Source organism: Rattus norvegicus, chromosome 4, assembly GCF_021556685.1.
Source record: "Rattus norvegicus strain SHRSP/BbbUtx chromosome 4, alternate assembly SHRSP_T2T, whole genome shotgun sequence".
NCBI lineage: Eukaryota > Metazoa > Chordata > Mammalia > Rodentia > Muridae > Rattus > Rattus norvegicus.
The window spans coordinates 52387394-52406714 of record NC_141537.1 but is presented as its reverse complement, the minus strand read 5'-3'; the positions used below and the strand labels follow the sequence as shown (position 1 = coordinate 52406714).

General features: G+C 39.9%; 1 protein-coding gene across 4 annotated transcripts in view; it reads right to left on the bottom strand.

Annotated features, from left to right (window-relative positions):
- Positions 1–11797: 11797 nt before the first annotated feature.
- The window catches only part of Ptprz1 (protein tyrosine phosphatase, receptor type Z1), a 182619-nt gene continuing 175095 nt past the window's right edge, over positions 11798–19321 (bottom strand). For all 4 annotated transcript variants that reach the window (XM_087656159.1, XM_087656160.1, XM_087656161.1 and 1 more), the window contains 4 exon segments: positions 18742–18888; positions 14961–15103; positions 14133–14268; positions 11798–12738 (listed from right to left, as the gene is read on the bottom strand). In XM_087656159.1, the coding sequence (XP_087512285.1) occupies positions 12598–12738; positions 14133–14268; positions 14961–15103; positions 18742–18888 (567 nt within the window). In that variant the 3' untranslated portion in view covers positions 11798–12597.

The window sequence follows — 19321 nt, the reverse complement described above, 5'->3', positions numbered from 1 at the left end:
TAAAGTATGAATGAGTGAGCCAAAAGTGGTTTTAGAAAAACAATATCAATGGAATCAAAAAAAGTAGAACTGAGAAGCCAGTGACACTCATGTTTTTGTTCCATTGTCTTTTTTAAAGTGTGCTAAAACAATACAGCAAAGAAAAATAATCCTTTTTCATCAAATGAGGATTGACAATCTGGACAGAAACAATGGAGTTGGACCACTAGCTCATAGCATACATAAGAACTGACTAATGATGGGTCTAAAAAAAAATCTAAAGAGAGTTAATACTGTAAAAATCTTAGAAATAAATGTAGGCATAGGTCTTTATGTGTTTAAATTAGGCAATGGTTTAAGCCATTGAAGCAAAAATCACAAGCCCCAGAAGAAAAAACAATAGACAAAAAATTGGACATTAAAAAGAAATTGAAAACTTTTGAGTTTCCAAGGAAACTCATAGAACCGCAGGGAGGGGAAAAGGGGTGGAGTGAGGGTGGGGGATCATGTGTATGGAGAGAGGGCAGGGAGAGTCAATGGAAATTGGGGATTGGTATAGTTGGGGGAGGGGCACCGCTAGGATGGCCAGAAACCTGGGATAGTAGAGGCTCCAGGGAGTCTATGAGGGTGACTGTAGCTGAGACTTCTAGCAGTGGGAGATCTTGGAAACTGAAGTGGCCACTTCTTGTAGCTAGGTAGGACTCTCAGAGGAAGGATAAGGACACCAACTCACCCACAAAACCTTCAGTCCAAAATATGTCCTGCCTACAAGAAGTGCAGTGACAAAGATGAAGCAGTGACTAAGGCAATGGCCAACCAATGACTGTCCCAACTTGAGACCCATCTTATGGGCAAGAACCAATCCCTGACACTGTTAATGATACTCTGATATGCTTGCAGACAGGAGCCTAGTCTAGAGGTTCCACCCAGCAGCTGACTGAAACAGATGCAGAGACCCACAGCTAAACATTAGATGGAGCTTGGGGAGTCTCATGAAAGGGTTGGGGGAAGGATTGAGGGACCTTGATGGGATATGAGGGATTCCACAAGAAGACCAACAGCATCAACTAACCTGGACATGAGGGATCTCAGAGACTGAAACACCAACTGGAAGAGCATACATGGGCAACACCTAGCCCTCTCCCCCACATATGCAGTATATGTTCAGCTTAGTCTTCATGTGAGTCCCCTAACAACTAGAGCAGGGGCTGTCCCTGACTCTGCTGCCTGCTTATAGATCCTGTTCCCCTAACTGGGCTGCCTTGCCTAGCCTCAGTGGCAGAGGATATGCCTAGTCCTGTAGTGACTTGATGTGGCAGGGTGGGTTGGTACCCAGGAGGGCTTCCCCCTTATCAGAGGAGCAGGGAAGAGGGGATGTGGGAAGTAGGGCTGTATATGTGTAGGGACTGGAAGGAGAGGTGGGGGCTTTGATTAGGATATAAAAATGAATTAATAAATAATGGAAAAAATCATGCAACCTGTCTTCCAAATAACCCATAAAATTAGATTTATTTTTTGGTAAGTCATTTATTAGGGATGCATATGTAGCTAGCATATATAAAGAGCTGTTATAACTCAATATGAAAAAGATAACTCAATTTTCTTTTGCACATGTGTGTGATATGCTTGCAAGTAATTATACACATTTATGTGTGTATAGACATATTCTTTATGCATGTGTGTGCACATGGAGGCCTGACCTTGAAGAGTGTCTATCATGATTACTCTCCACCTTAGAGTCTAAGACAGAGTCTCTCACTTGAATCCAGAATGCCTTCATTCTTCTAGTCTAGCCAGCTAGCTTGCTCTGGGCTCTCTCATCTCTCCCTTTCTTGTGCGGTGATTACTTGGGGGCCACCACGCCTGCCTTAATTTTTTATTAACATGCTTTGATTGATTTAGAGATTTCAAATAATGCACCCCAATTAAATTCACTCCAGTCCTCCCAGGTACATTCCCACTCTTATGCCCTCCCCCAAAACAAAAGAAAAAAATACCAAGTTCAATTGTGTTGCCTGTACACTCACTGGAGCATGGCCACACTCCCAGTGGGCAGCCCCTTAAAGAATACCGAGTCTTTCCCCACCCCCACCTCTGCCAGAAGCCACCAACTGTGAAGAGCTTTAGCGTCAAAGACCTCCTGTCTAGACTCTTTCTGTCTTCCTCCTTTTTCTTCTTCCTTCCTTCCTTCCTTCTTTCTTTTTCTTTCTTCCTAAGTCCATGATCTGTGCTGCTGCCTTGGATTATAAAGGACAAGGAAGTTTCTTTTGCACAGGTATTGATGGTTTGTGGGCTTACGGTTGAGAAACACAGGAAACTTCTTTAACAACCTACCCCCAGCCCCTATCCCCAGCCTGGATTTTATATGAGTATGGGGGAATCCAAATTCTAAGATCAAAGTCCTCACCCTTGAATGACAAGTACTTGGCTGATTTATCTCTCCAACCCCAACATGGCATCCTTCTGAGAGTTTGAGAAAGGCATTCTTTAAGACACCTTTCTGTCCAAAATATCCCCAAACGGATAATTGGTTAAGGTAAATGATTCCCTTTCCTTTAATGGAAATATAGTTATCTTCATTATCTGTGGTGGGATTTTCCCCACTTAGGTGTTGTGCAAAATCCTACAAAATCTCTCCTTTATTTTGTGTACTACTTTTCTTTACTACAACTGACATTTGTTAACTGTTTGCAATATAACTTCAGGTATCTGCCCCGAATGCCACTTCAAAAGGCTTACAGGAAAATGCTGTTGTTTTTGCTGAAATAAATGCTAGTAGCTGAGAATTAACTAAATGCTCTCTTTTTTAAAATTTTTTTTAACTTTAGTAATCTTTCCTGATTTTTATTAGCTATCAAAATTACAAAACACTAAAGGGTCCTAACAATTGTTAGGTAAGTTAAATAGGATGTGTCTCTACAATTTAAGCTGTTACTACAGTAAAGTACCTTTCCAGTTTTGTTGATTGACACTGTATACAAAATGAACAGATAACACATACATAAACCCTAGGGTCTAAGAGACCCTGGTGAGGTGGCATGAATTCCCCTCTCAGCTCTGAGTGACAATGATTCTGGGCTGTTGTCAAGCAAGCCAGTCATGTACAATGACTCTAGTAAACTCTAACATTTCTTCTGAGCCTGGTTCATGATAAGGTTGGTAGAGACCAAAACAGCCCTGCATGGAAGTAAGAGAAAATTTACATCTTGTTGGCTTAGCAAACTGTTGGCAAGCATTTATCCTTTCTTCAGACTGATAGAAATACTTGAAAGAGACAGAAACAAAATAGAGTTGATGACACTAGAAGAGATGTCATAGAACACAGGAGAAGACTGAGAGAAGAAGTGTGTGGGAGAGCAGGCCCCACACCTCCCTTGGTCATTGAGGTAGAGCTGGCTCTGGTGGCATGAGAGTGGGAAGCCTGGCTTGTCCCTGAGTAGGGGCAGTGGTGGAGAGCTGGTCCCATGACAGGAGAGCCAGAGAGGCAGTGCTACCCCTTGCCCTGCCCCTCACCTAGGCAAAGTTGAGAGAGATGGCAGGCTTAACTACACAGCCACCACCCAGGCCCAGATCTAGGGCTTTGAGTTTTCCCACCCCAACATCTACCTAACTTATGAACTGCTGGAGCATGAAGGGCAGGTCCTGCAAATCCAAAGCTGCAAGATCTCCATGACACAGGGCAACAATAGGATATCTGAGAGGAGTCCCAGTGAGGATCCAGTATTGGTAGTGTAGTAGAAGCTGGAGGCCTGGGACCAGACTAATGACTCCTTGTAGTGAGCATTTGGAAGTTAAGCTGTTTGGGCAACAGGGTATACTGTGTGATACATTGTGACATACTTCAGCTTACACAGCAAGATGGTTCTATTTATTTGTTTGTTTTATTTTTATTTATTTATTTATTCATTTATTTTTTTTTATTAACTTGAGTATTTCTTATATACATTTCGAGTGTTATTTCCTTTCCCGGTTTCCGGGCAAACATCCCCCTCCCCCCTCCCCTTCCTTATGGGTGGTCCCCTCCCAACCCTCCCCCCATTGCTGCCCTCCCCCCCATAGTCTAGTTCACTGGGGGTTCAGTCTTAGCAGGTCCCAGGGCTTCCCCTTCCACTGGTGCTCTTACTAGGATATTCATTGCTACCTATGAGGTCAGAGTCCAGGGTAAGTCCATGTACAGTCTTTAGGTAGTGGCTTAGTCCCTGGAAGCTCTGGTTGCTTGACACTGTTGTACATATGGGGTCTCAAGCCCCTTCAAGCTCTTCCAGTTCTTTCTCTGATTCCTTCAACGGGGGACCTATTCTCAGTTCAGTGGTTTGCTGCTGGCATTCGCCTCTGTATTTGCTGTATTCTGGCTGTGTCTCTCAGGAGCAATCTACATCCGGCTCCTGTCAGTCTGCACTTCTTTGCTTCATCCATCTTGTCTAATTGGGTGGCTGTATATGTATGGGCCACATGTGGGGCAGGCTCTGAATGGGTGTTCCTTCAGTCTCTGTTTTAATCTTTGCCTCTCCCTTCCCTGCCAAGGGTATTCTTTTTCCTCATTTGAAGAAGGAGTGAAGCATTCACATTTGGATCATCCGTCTTGAGTTTCGTTTGTTCTAGGGATCTAGGGTAATTCAAGCATTTGGGCTAATAGCCACTTATCAATGAGTGCATACCATGTGTGTTTTTCTGTGATTGGGTTACCTCACTCAGGATGATATTTTCCAGTTCCAACCATTTGCCTATGAATTTCATAAACTCGTTGTTTTTGATAGCTGAGTAATATTCCATTGTGTAGATGTACCACATTTTCTGTATCCATTCCTCTGTTGAAGGGCATCTGGGTTCTTTCCAGTTTCTGGCTATTATAAATAAGGCTGCAATGAACATAGTGGAGCACGTGTCTCTTTTATATGTTGAGGCATCTTTTGGGTATATGCCCAAGAGAGGTATAGCTGGATCCTCAGGCAGTTCAATGTCCAATTTTCTGAGGAACCTCCAGACTGATTTCCAGAATGGTTTTACCAGTCTGCAATCCCACCAACAATGGAGGAGTGTTCCTCTTTCTCCACATTCTCGCCAGCATCTGCTGTCACCTGAGTTTTTGATCTTAGCCATTCTCACTGGTGTGAGGTGAAATCTCAGGGTTGTTTTGATTTGCATTTCCCTTATGACTAAAGATGTTGAACATTTCTTTAGGTGTTTCTCAGCCATTTGGCATTTCTCAGCTGTGAATTCTTTGTTTAGCTCTGAACCCCATTTTTAATAGGGTTATTTGTTTCCCTGCGGTCTAACTTCTTGAGTTCTTTGTATATTTTGGATATAAGGCCTCTATCTGTTGTAGGATTGGTAAAGATCTTTTCCCAATCTGTTGGTTGCCGTTTTGTCCTAACCACAGTGTCCTTTGCCTTACAGAAACTTTGCAGTATTATGAGATCCCATTTGTCGATTCTTGATCTTAGAGCGTAAGCCATTGGTGTTTTGTTCAGGAAAATTTTTCCAGTGCCCATGTGTTCCAGATGCTTCCCTAGTTTTTCTTCTATTAGTTTGAGTGTGTCTGGTTTGATGTGGAGGTCCTTGATCCACTTGGACTTAAGCTTTGTACAGGGTGATAAGCATGGATTGATCTGCATTCTTCTACATGTTGACCTCCAGTTGAACCAGCACCATTTGCTGAAAATGCTATCTTTTTTCCATTGGATGGTTTTGGCTCCTTTGTCAAAAATCAAGTGACCATAGGTGTGTGGGTTCATTTCTGGGTCTTCAATTCTATTCCATTGGTCTATCTGTCTGTCTCTGTACCAATACCATGCAGTTTTTATCACTATTGCTCTGTAATACTGCTTGAGTTCAGGGATAGTGATTCCCCCTGAAGTCCTTTTATTGTTGAGGATAGCTTTAGCTATCCTGGGTTTTTTGTTATTCCAGATGAATTTGCAAATTGTTCTGTCTAACTCTTTGAAGAATTGGATTGGTATTTTGATGGGGATTGCATTGAATCTGTAGATTGCTTTTGGTAAAATGGCCATTTTTACTATATTAATCCTGCCAATCCATGAGCATGGGAGATCTTTCCATCTTCTGAGGTCTTCTTCAATTTCTTTCCTCAGTGTCTTGAAGTTCTTATTGTACAGATCTTTTACTTGCTTGGTTAAAGTCACACCGAGGTACTTTATATTATTTGGGTCTATTATGAAGGGTGTCGTTTCCCTAATTTCTTTCTCGGCTTGTTTCTCTTTTGTATAGAGGAAGGCAACTGATTTATTTGAGTTAATTTTATACCCAGCCACTTTGCTGAAGTTGTTTATCAGCTTTAGTAGTTCTCTGGTGGAACTTTTGGGATCACTTAAATATACTATCATATCATCTGCAAATAGTGATATTTTGACCTCTTCTTTTCCGATCTGTATCCCCTTGATCTCCTTTTGTTGTCTGATTGCTCTGACTAGAACTTCAAGAACTATATTGAATAAGTAGGGAGAGAGTGGGCAGCCTTGTCTAGTTCCTGATTTTAGTGGGATCGCTTCAAGTTTCTCTCCATTTAGTTTAATGTTAGCAACTGGTTTGCTGTATATGGCTTTTACTATGTTTAGGTATGGGCCTTGAATTCCTATTCTTTCCAGGACTTTTATCATGAAGGGGTGTTGAATTTTGTCAAATGCTTTCTCAGCATCTAATGAAATGATCATGTGGTTCTGTTCTTTCACTTTGTTTATGTAATGGATCACGTTGATGGTTTTCCGTATATTAAACCATCCCTGCATGCCTGGGATGAAGCCTACTTGGTCATGGTGGATGATTGTTTTGATGTGCTCTTGAATTCGGTTTGCCAGAATTTTGTTGAGTATTTTTGCATCGATATTCATAAGGGAAATTGGTCTGAAGTTCTCTTTCTTTGTTGTGTCTTTGTGTGGTTTAGGTATAAGAGTAATTGTGGCTTCGTAGAAGGTATTCGGTAGTGATCCATCTGTTTCAATTTTGTGGAATAGTTTGGATAATATTGGTATGATGTCTTCTATGAAGGTTTGATAGAATTCTGCACTAAACCCGTCTGGACCTGGGCTCTTTTTGGTTGGGAGACCTTTAATGACTGCTTCTATTTCCTTAGGATTTATGGGGTTGTTTAACTGGTTTATCTGTTCCTGATTTAACTTCGGTACCTGGTATCTGTCTAGGAAATTGTCCATTTCCTGAAGATTTTCAAGTTTTGTTGAATATAGGTTTTTATAGTAAGATCTGATGATTTTTTGAATGTCCTCTGAGTCTGTAGTTATGTCTCCCTTTTCATTTCTGATTTTGTTAATTTGGACGCACTCTCTGTGTCCTCTCGTTAGTCTGGCTAAGGGTTTATCTATCTTGTTGATTTTCTCAAAGAACCAACTTTTGGTTCTGTTGATTCTTTAATTTCTTTCTTTATTTCTTCCTTGACCAGGTTATCATTGAGTAGAGCATTGTTCAATTTCCACGTATATGTGGGCATTCTTCCTTGATTGTTATTGAAGACCAGTTTTAGGCCGTGGTGGTCCGATAGCACGCATGGGATTATTTCTATCTTTCTGTACCTGTTGAGGCCCGTTTTTTGACCAATTATATGGTCAATTTTGGAGAAAGTACCATGAGGAGCTGAGAAGAAGGTATATCCTTTTGCTTTAGGATAGAATGTTCTATAAATATCCGTTAAGTCCATTTGGCTCATGACTTCTCTTAGTCTGTCGACATCACTGTTTAATTTCTGTTTCCATGATCTGTCCATTGATGAGAGTGGTGTGTTGAAATCTCCCACTATTATTGTGTGAGGTGCAATGTGTGTTTTGAGCTTTAGTAAGGTTTCTTTTACGTATGTAGGTGCCCTTGTATTTGGGGCATAGATATTTAGGATTGAGAGTTCATCTTGGTGGATTTTTCCTTTGATGAATATGAAGTGTCCTTCCTTATCTTTTTTGATGACTTTTAGTTGGAAATTGATTTTATTTGATATGAGAATGGCTGCTCCAGCTTGCTTCTTCTGACCATTTGCTTGGAAAGTTGTTTTCCAGCCTTTCACTCTGAGGTAGTGTCTGTCTTTGTCTCTGAGGTGTGTTTCCTGTAGGCAGCAGAATTCAGGGTCCTCGTTGCGTATCCAGTTTGTTAATCTATTTCTTTTTATTGGGGATTTGAGGCCATTGATGTTGAGAGATATTAAGGAATAGTGATTATTGCTTCCCGTTATATTCATATTTGGATGTGAGGTTATGTTTGTGTGCTTTCACTCTGTTTGTTTTGTTGCCAAGACGATTAGTTTCTTGCTTCTTCTAGGGTATAGCTTGCCTCCTTATGTTGGGCTTTACCATTTATTATCCTTTGTAGTGCTGGATTTGTAGAAAGATATTGTGTAAATTTGGTTTTGTCATGGAATATCTTGGTTTCTCCATCTATGTTAATTGAGAGTTTTGCAGGATACAGTAACCTGGGCTGGCATTTGTGTTCTCTTAGGGTCTGTATGACATCAGTCCAGGATCTTCTGGCCTTCATAGTTTCTGGCGAGAAGTCTGGTGTGATTCTGATAGGTCTGCCTTTATATGTTACTTGACCTTTTTCCCTTACTGCTTTTAATATTCTTTCTTTATTTTGTGCATTTGGTGTTTTGACAATTATGTGACGGGAGGTGTTTCTTTTCTGGTCCAATCTATTTGGAGTTCTGTAGGCTTCTTGTATGCCTATGGGTATCTCTTTTTTTAGGTTAGGGACGTTTTCTTCTATGATTTTGTTGAAGATATTTACTGGTCCTTTGAGCTGGGAGTCTTCACTCTCTTCTATACCTATTATCCTTAGGTTTGATCTTCTCATTGAGTCCTGGATTTCCTGTATGTTTTGGACCAGTAGCTTTTTCCGCTTTACATTATCTTTGACAGTTGAGTCAATGATTTCTATGGAATCTTCTGCTCCTGAGATTCTCTCTTCCATCTCTTGAATTCTGTTGGTGAGGCTTGTATCTACAGCTCCTTGTCTCTTCTTTTGGTTTTCTATATCCAGGGTTGTTTCCATGTGTTCTTTCTTGATTGCTTCTATTTCCATTTTTAATTCCTTCAACTGTTTGATTGTGTTTTCCTGGAATTCTTTCAGGGATTTTTGTGATTCCTCTCTTTAGGCTTCTACTTGTTTATTAATGTTTTCCTGTGTTTCCCTAAGGGAGTTCTTCACGTCTTTCTTGAAGTCCTCCAGCATCATGATCAAATATGATTTTGAAACTAGATCTTGCTTTTCTGGTGTGTTTGGATATTCCATGTTTGTTTTGATGGGAGAATTGGGCTCCGATGGTGCCATGTAGTCTTGGTTTCTGTTGCTTGGGTTCCTGTGCTTGCCTCTCGCCATCAGATTATCTCTAGTGTTACTTTGTTCTGCTATTTCTGACAGTGGCTAGACTGTCCTATAAGCCTGTGTGTCAGGAGTGCTGTAGACCTGTTTTCCTCTCTTTCAGTCAGTTATGGGGACAGAGTGTTCTGCTTTCGGGCGTGTAGTTTTTCCTCTCTACACGTCTTCAGCTGTTCCTGTGGGCCTGTGTCTTGAGTTCACCAGGCAGCTTTCTTGAAGCAGAAAAGTTTGTCTTACCTGTGGTCCCGAGGCTCAAGTTCGCTCTCGGGGTGCTGCCCATGGGCTCTTTGCGGCGGCAGCAACCAGGAAGACCTGTGCCGCCCCTTCCGGGAGCTTATGCAGCCTCAGGAGTGCCCACCTGACCAGGCGGAGAGGTCTCTTTCCCACGGGGTCTGGGAGCAGAGAGCTCTCATTTATTTTTTTATGTTTTGTTTTCTTTGGGTGGAGGTAGGTTGCAAGTGTAGAGGAAAGATACAGAGGGAGAGGATGATGAGTGGATTGGGTACACAGTGTGAAATTCACAAAGAATCAATACAAAGTTAGAGAGACAGAGACAGAGAGGCAGAGACGGAGGGAGAGAGGCAGAGAGAGAAGGAGAGAGAGAGAGAGAGGCAGAGAGAGAGAGCGAGAGAGGCAGAGAGAGAGAGGCAGAGAGAGAGAGAAAGAGAGAGAGAGAGAGAGAGAGAGAGAGAGAGAGAGAGAGAGAGAGAATATGTTCTACTGATAAAATGGATGAATGTCAAGGGACATAGAATGGACCAAAGTCATGCTTTTAAAAACCAATCTGCCATAGGTTGGTGCCCTAAGGACAGTGGCATGGATGTTTCTCTGAATATCACTAAGACTCTAAGGGCTCAGCCTTTCTTTTTGGCTTCAATTTTATTTGTGTTCTCTCTAGACAGTTTCCTGGGTCCTTTTGTATGTTCTCTTGGGCTTCAAACCGGAATATCACACAGCTAAACTTGGGAAGGTTTCTCATTTAATATTATCTAAAAACAAGCAGACAGCACACATTAAAAACAGGAAGTGCATAATTTCAACAGTATATGTTATTTAAAGCATTTACTTGAAATGATAAGTATAATAATAACCTTTGACATTTTAGTGCCTTAATTTTGAGAAGCTTGATGCTGGTAGGTTTTTTAAAAATATGAACAGACAATAAATAAATGAGCAACAAAGATAAAAAGTCTTTGCATTGGCCATCTCTCTGTGAATCGTTCAGAACTATTACAACCGTGGTACTGAAATGAGAGCAGGAATGTGAAAGCCAGGGTGACAGCCATGTATACAATGGTGGAGGAAGCGATTCAAACGAGCCTCTCTGACAAGTTGCTCTAAGGTCAATCTATGTCTGGAGAACTGTTTAGAAACTCCAATGGTGATGGACTAGTTAGAATCTCTTAGGGAGTGAACGAGACATTTCTATTTTGTGCTATTTCTTCCTCCTCCTTCAAACCTTGCTTTTATTTTAAAGATGATTATCTTAATAGGGGGAAACATTTGTGGATTATGACGTAAGGTCAAGGATGTTTAGATTCTTAATACGGGTACAGTGTTTTTCACTTATTTACCTAAATATTTAAAGCTACCTACTGTAACATCTCAACATAGCAGTAAGAAGGAAGTATTGTAATGTGCCAGAACATCATACAGTCAGCATATTGGTATTCCAGGTGAAATATTATGCAAACTTGACAATGGTAGGCTAATAAGAGATGTGTATTAAATACGGTTAGGAATGTCATCAAAACATTTCACTTTGGCCTTTTCACTTTTTCTCAGTGGGATCCACAATCACAATTTTCTACCATGTAGAGGAATTTTAATCCAGCAATATGGCTGCTCTGGGAAGGGATCACGTCCAACAACCCATGTCTGTGTAATCTGGCTGGAATACAGACATGCCTTAATACAGACCTTTAAGGTAAAATTAGTTTGTAGAGAAAGTAGCCATGTTGGAAAGTGTTGTGTAATTGAGGGGCCGACAAAGTGATGAATCAGAGAAAGATTTGACAGAATGAGTCAAAAATAGGATATGCTCGACTCTCAGGAGGAAAGCTATTTAAGAGCAGCACAGGGACAAGGGGTCAATAGGTGGGGAACTGAGACAGTTGGGACTCTGCAGTGCAGTGCAGTGCAATGGAATAATTTGTTCGTGAATTAATGAAGTTCAGTGTAGGTCAGCAGGGACAGTTGAAGCTAGATAATAAGGAGCCTGAAGATTAGAACAAATTGCCAGAGTTAGCTTGAGGTCAAGCAGAGCCAAGCAGAGCTGAGAGAAGCCAGACTGAATCAGTCAGCTTGGAGAGGAGTTTTGAGCTAAAACAGCTGAGTTGAACCAGCCAACCAGAGTTCAATAAGAACTAGAAAGAATGAGCATATTCAGCAGTAAACCTCTGAGAAAACAATTAAAACAGGTGAATAGAAGATAACTTTACACACTACACATAGATCAGGACAACATTCCACAAATGAACACAAGTTAATGGCAATATTTATATTTATTTTTGCAACTTCTCAGATAAAAACCATTTAAAGAATGTTTGGTAAGGTGTTATTCTCATAAAAACATCTTTTAAAACAAGTGGTTTCCTATTTTCACAAAAGTTAAAATGACATGCAGAAAGAAGGTTAGTTTCTTGGATAACACAGTACAGTTTTAGAAGACATTTAGAGTAAGTTAAGACCAGAGAGTAAGCTAATTAAACTCAAGTACACCACTAGAAAACTCACACAGTAGTAAAATATAAAAATCTACAATTATAAATATAAATTTGGTCCATGGAGACACCAGGGCAGTATTTACATAAGTTACTGTCACTCCTACTTCAGGTGAATACTGCAGTTGTAAAATGTTGAATATCATCGGGGATAAAGTGGTTTACTTACAATCTACTATATTAAAAGTTATATTTCTAGCAAACCTGATGATTGCTACAAATACAGCTAAAAATTTGACACTTAAGAACAAATATCTCCCAAGGTTGGTGTTTCCTATTATCTACAAATTTTTTTTGTTGTTGTTGTTAAAATCAATATGGAAAAAAATGCCACAATTCAATTCTTAGAAACACTGTAAAATTCAATCATTTTAGTTCAAACATAATAAGTGGATTACAAGAAGTCTTTCAAAAAGGCACACGTTGTTAATGGTGTCAATTTGGCAGCAGAATGAGTTACCGTCAGGTCATGGGAAGTAAACAGATAACAGAACTGGACTCATTTTTCTAAGTTTAGAAAGAGACACTGCTTGGATGAGGGTGGTCCTACACCCTTTCTGCGTCAGACTAATGACTCCAGGCTTTCAGCTATATTTCCATCAGGCAAAGCTGCACCATTACTATCCAGGGAGGTGGATGGATTCTCTTCCTGCCTTGTGCTGACCAGGCTGAGGACCACTTTGTAGAGAAACTGGTACTGCTCCTGAAACACACGGGAAGGGAGAATACAGACAGGAAGCTCAACAGAGGCATGGGTTTGCAAAAACCAGGCATGACTTCAGATACACTTTAGCACGGCTCATATAAGGGCACGGGGCTGATTTAACGGGCTCGTACTCAGCCGAGGCGCACATTCTATATTATTGCGTTGTATCTATTTGGTTAAACCCAAATCGCTTTGCAATAAGCAAATAGTCACTGAACGTAGAGAAGAAGGCCCTGCACATCTGACAGTGATAAGCTCTCAGCTCTTATTCCTTTGTTTCCTGGAGTTGGAAGACAATGCAGATAAACTTCATCTGTGCTCGGCATCCACAGCCTTTATAAAAGCGTCATCTTTCCTTTTTCCCTCCTCTTCTATTATACATCTGGGGCTGGTCTCGAACTCACTACGTAGATGAGGATGACCTTGACCTCTGATCCTCTTGTTTCTCTCTCCCAAGTGACAAGACTACAGACAAGTTTTTTTTTTATCTGATTTATCTGATGTGGGGAATCAAAACTAGTTCTTGTGCTTGTTAGGGAAGCATTCTACTGAGTTATATCCCCAACCCTCAAAACTCAGGGTCTTAGTTTCCTTTCTTTAATTGCTATGTAATCCAATGTTTCTGTCTATGGAAAGTGCTCAACAATGGCTGTTTTCTCACCAAGGAACAGCACTTCCACAAACACACTGCTCAACAAATGTTTTTCAATCCCTGTGATTTTGTCTGGCTTGATGGTCTGCCTTGAGAAAAGGGGTGTCATGCTCCCCAGAGATCTCCCTATGAGTCCCTTCTCTGTTCTCAGCTAAGAAGCTGACAGTGACCCTAAGACGCTGACATCCACCCAGGACATTCACCAAGCTTTCTATTCTTTTGCCAAAATAATAACAACTTTCAGGTTATTTCTAAGTGAAACCTTGAAACCAGCAGTGCTGGCTGTGTCTCATTCTTTACTGTACATGTCTTTTTTCTCTTAAAAAGCACCCATGAGTTAGTTATTTGTTGACTTCAGAAACTGGGTTCGGCTTCAGGAAGAAATGAATAGGTCTTTGAGATATATCTCTGGCTGTTCTTGGAAGCCTCAACTTGAACCTCAGGAATATAACTCTTCAGTTTGCTGAACAAACCCATTCATTGGTAATTCCACTACAGGTATTTTTAAGCATCACAATGAATCTTATGAAAAGGGTACCGAGTGACTAAAAGTTTTTTTTTTTTATCTGCCAGTCTTCTGTAAAGTTCATACTTGTAATTCAACTTGAATGCTACAAGTTAATAGTACCTATCGGCCTCTGTGACCTTCCTTTTGTGTGATTAAAGAAAAAAAAACAAGAGCTTTAGTAACATCTAGGGAGTGATATTTCAACAGTGAAAGGTGAGGTCCATCACTTACAATGTCAGTGAAGACTCCCGGCCTCATCAAATTGATCATCTTGGCTACTTGGTAAACATCCATGGAGTTTTCTTTTTCTAGTTGGTGCATAAGGGTTGTGAGAGCACAAAATGTCCCTGCTGTTACTCCTCCATGCCTTGCAGTAAAGAGACAGCAAAGACTCCATCAGACACATCAGGTACATTCGGAACCCAGAGCACACAGCCTTGAAATGGCTTGTCTTTCTTTTTATTGTGTATAGAATTATTGTTGAACTTGGGGCAGGGCCAAGTGTGCCATTAAAAACCAGATCCTTTATAAACTATTTTACTGTTTGATTATGCCTCATTATTGTTATTCTTTGAAAGAGGCAGGCAGAAAATGTTTGGCTGAGGTTATAGTATATAAACTACATACCTTACAGAATAGGTATTTAACACACAATGCTGGCCTTTCTTATTGTTATAGATGCAGAAGAAATTATGAAGTAAAGATTGCTCTCTTAGGCAAAGCATGAACAATTACCAAACAATAGTCATTTTTACTCCTTTCTCAAAAGAAAAAAGCTACGATGTGTCCTACGTTAGTTTTTTCATGTCCAGTACTGAAACACTGTCTCATCTCAACAAACGCTTCCCCATACAGCCTAAGGGCAGATTCCAGTGTCCAGACACAGGAGTTCTGCCTTCACCAGGAGTTACAAGGGAGGCACAATGTTCTCTTTTGATGATAAGCAGCTAACCCACCCTGGCTGGATCAACACACAGACACAAAGCATCAGGCTGATCTGCAGACAATAGAGCCATGCACATATCCAGAGGTATCAGTGACTAAGACCATGAGACTTACTCATCGTGAACAATCATGGGCCCATCTCTGTTAGCAGCTTCTTCTTTGATAATACTTATAAGTTCAAATGTTTTACTAATGGGACTATCTGGATTTGGCCATTTCGGGCACTGAAAATGCCTTACTTCCAGCACATAATCATCCTGTGAGAAGAAAGAACAGATCAATGTTTTAAAAAGAGTAATACTGGGCTAGTGGCAGTTTATCGTGAGTCGGAATAAGTGGAAAATTTAGAAACCAAAGCTGGATGATAAAAATAGTGAATGCTTTATTTGTAGTTCATCCTGGATTGTGGAAGGAGAAAATCATTGCAGTGGGATATTAACCACGAGTAGATCCATTCACCAGGGTAAAACATTATCTCCTGTTTAGGCCTGTGTATGTGGCTGTACATGTGTACACATGGAGGTAAAAGGTTGATATTAAATGTCTACAAGTTTTCTCTAGCGTACTCTCTGAGACAGGATCTTTTATCTGGAGCTTACTGGCTTGGACTAGACTGGTTGGCCTAGCAAACACTTGGTATCTTCCTACCTCTACCTCCCCAGTACGCCTGGGCCTGGCTTTCATGTTAGTGCTTGGAATTGAACCCAGGTTCTTATGCTTCAGGGGCAAGCTCTTTATTGACTGATTCATCGCCTCAACCCCTCCCTTCTAATGTAATGGGGGAAGGGGATTGTAAGGTGGGACTGAGAGGAGAGGAGGGAGGGGGGGCTTTGATCAGGATGTAAAGTGAATAGAAATAAAATAATGAAAAATGTTACTTGTGAGTGAATCATGCTAATACTAATAAACCATGAAAGTGTGCCATAAAGATGTATCTGCACTGCTCAATTTTAAGTTACAAAAGGGAATCTTCAGTGTTAAAATGTGTTTGGAAAAGAGCACAGAGAACGCGTCAAACATCAGCAGCACTCAACAGAATGAGATTAGACAACACAATAAGAAAACCTCTGGCAAGTGGGTGGATGTCTGTTTTGAACTTCAGTCTCGATTTCTTTTTGTGGGATTAACCAGATGATGCGACAGTGAAATAAACCTCTGATCTCCAGTTTCCTAAATGAACTTAATGAGATGCTCTATTTAAAAACAAGTGTCTCAGGATCAATTTTATGTAGTAACCGTAAACTTCCCAAACTACCAAAGTATTGCTAACAAAGAAAATCGTGACGGGAAATTGGCTTATCTGATATCAAGAATTATTATAAGCTAGAATGAAGGCATTTCCAGGTCAGCAGAGAGATTGACAAGGAGCCCACGGAAAGGAAGTAGTATTGCTAGAAACAAGTCCATACACACAGTCATACCAGATGTGTGCCTGAACGGGTACTGCTGATCTGTGAGCACGAGGTCACTAGGACAATAATAATATCACCTGGCAAATAATGAAGGTGCACTCTTGGCTTGCACAATGCAATACAGAAACTATAGGAATATTAGAAGACATTTAGCAAACAGTGCTATGTAGGTAAGTATCAACTTCAGACATATTTTATTTTGGTTCTCAGTTTGGTTTTGGTGCAAAGACTAGAATTTAGATATCCTTGAGGGCTAAACATTCATTCTGCTATTGCACTGCTTCCTCAACCCCAACAGGATTTTTGAACAGTGAATCCTAAATGGTAGATTCTTCCTAACAAAATGCAATGGGGAGGGCAGTAAAATCCACATGGCTTAAACTTGTAAATTTTCATTTACATAAAATTAAAAATGTTAAAATTATATAAAAGAATATTTGCAACATGTGTAGCTGGAAAGGAGCTGATATGTAGAATATAAAAAAGCCCTCACGCAAGTACGTAAATAGAATTTTAAGGTGCTAATGGAAATTTGGGCCAAACCCCTGAGGAACCATACGAGTAGGAATGAGTTATCAATGCCATGGGCAATACATTTTTGGAAAGATATTTACCTTAATTTTCAGTAAGGAAAATTAAAACTAGTGAAGCAAAATAGATAAGTAAATAAATAAATGAATGAATAAATAAATAAAAAACCTTTTCAGCCTCAACATAAGCAGTGCTGAAGAGGTTCCAGGTTTCTCATGAGCTGTGAATCAGAAGGTATCTCGTAGGACCACTTTAAAAACAATCATAACACTGGAAAACTGAGGGACTTCATTCTCAGTAACTTATAAGGGATCCCTTATAAGAAACATTTTCATGTAGATGAACATATTCAATCAGGTACCATTTGAAATTGCAAATTTTTGAACAAAACAAAGTGAAGCAGAAAGAAAACAAAACCAACTTTAAACAAGTAGTACCCCAATTTTGGATAGGAAAAAAAAACGCCCTGATTTGTTGACAGTGGGAGCAAACAGATTTGACTTTTGCCCAATTGTGTAAATAAATGGCATCAATATTATAATGAGGGAAGGCAGCAAATATTTGAAAACATCCTCATAATTTACATAAGGGTCAGAATATAAGAACAACACAGTCTAAAGAAAACAGAGATAGAATTATTATTATTATTAATAATTATTATTATTAGATAGAATTATTAAGTAAATCCAGAGATCAGCAAACACTAATTGGAGAAGCGGCCACTATATTTGAAGAGAGGATTGGATGGCTGAGTGAAAGCATAAAGGATCTTGGTCAAAGGTCAAGGCTGTGTTCCTTTATTGAACTCAGTAGCCAGCAGATCACCTAGTGTATCACTTTGATATATTTTATATAACTTATGAATATTATTTTATTATGTAATACTAGATACGTTAAAGATCATCCTTATAAAAAAATAATTAACGGACTCCCAGATTTTGACTTTGGACATTTAATAAACTTCCCGGAAGTTGAAATGAGTCTGGTCCACAGCATAAACTTTTACCTCTTTACTGAACTCAAGAGCTATGACATGTAAGACACAGTTAGCTATGACGTGCATGAAAATGCCTACTTCATCTTGCTTTCCTGACCACTGCTTTAGAACTACCCCTCATTCCCGGTCCGGCTTTCTGGAAATTCAGACATCAATGTCATTTGATTTATATAACTGATGCATTGAACTGGAATCAATCCCAAATACTTATTGTATGGTGTGTTTTCTGTATAACACTAGGAAAAAGCCCTATTTCCTAAGGCTGAGGTAGGTAATGGGGGTGGTCAGAATAACGCATATGACAAGCAATGGGTATCTACTGAGTATCATCTTAAAATAGCCTTCTCACTACATGGACACACCTATGGAAGAAAGCACCACAAGGTAAGTGCTGGTTCTAAAACAAGAATTATAATAAGAGTCTGAAAAGATAGGTCAGCAAGTACAAGCACTGACTGCTCTCCCAGGGAACCTGAGTTCGATTCTTAACATACACATGGTGGTTTACAACCATCTGCAGCTCCAGTTCTAGTAGATCTGACACCCTCTACTGGCTGCCATGGGCACTGCATGCATGTTGTATATAGACATACATAAGCAGGCCAAAGACCCATCTATAGAAAAAAAAAATCTCAAAGAGAATTAGAATTATTTCTGTTAGTTTGTTTATTTTTCAACCTATGTTCTATTGGCAACCAATCTGAAGTAAAAGAGAAATCTTTGCTTTTCTGTGTACACAGAAGTCAAGAATTGTATAGTTTAGCAAAAACAATTAGTAGTTTGGTGATTCTGTAAGATTTTTGGAAGTAAAAATGATAAATACAGGAATATCTCTAGAACTGCCTCACTTTGTGCGAAATCGTAGTCATTTCCACTTCTAATAGATTCCCAAGTCACCACATGTCTTACACATGAGCAGGAGGGAAGTTATCCTCTAACCCATTTCCTTTCATACCTGTGTCGCTTCCAAGATGAAGTCTTGAACTATCAGTTTTTCCTCATTCGAAAGACATTTGTGTTCTTCAGACATAAGCGTGACTTTGAAGCTCTCGCAATTTATGGGCTCATCTTTATTTGGCCAGTAAACAAATTCATCCTCTGCCTGAGAAAGACCAAGGGAGAATATATAGATTTTCTTGAAATAGTTCATTGGTCTGATTGGAAAAATCAGTTCAAATGCTCGGCAAAGAAATTTCAAATCAAAATTTTCTTTAAAGAACAAAATCTACCATTAAAATGTCCTTGAAATCTTAATGCAGATTGGATTTATGTGTGAAACAAAATCTCTCACAACCCAAACGAATGCCGTGGCATTTTGTGCTCTGGTTTGTAGCATTGGTTGCTTCTGGAACTGCCAATTGAGTAGGATGACTAAAGAGAGGACTCACCGATTTCTAGCATGACTTGGAATCTCTGTGACTTTAGACAAATGAACTGAGTATGAGAGATCAGGATGACAAGTCCAAGTCACAGATTAAGTTTGACTGACTCTTTATGTTTACAAACACAGAAGAGCGGATGTGTCAGTGACATTG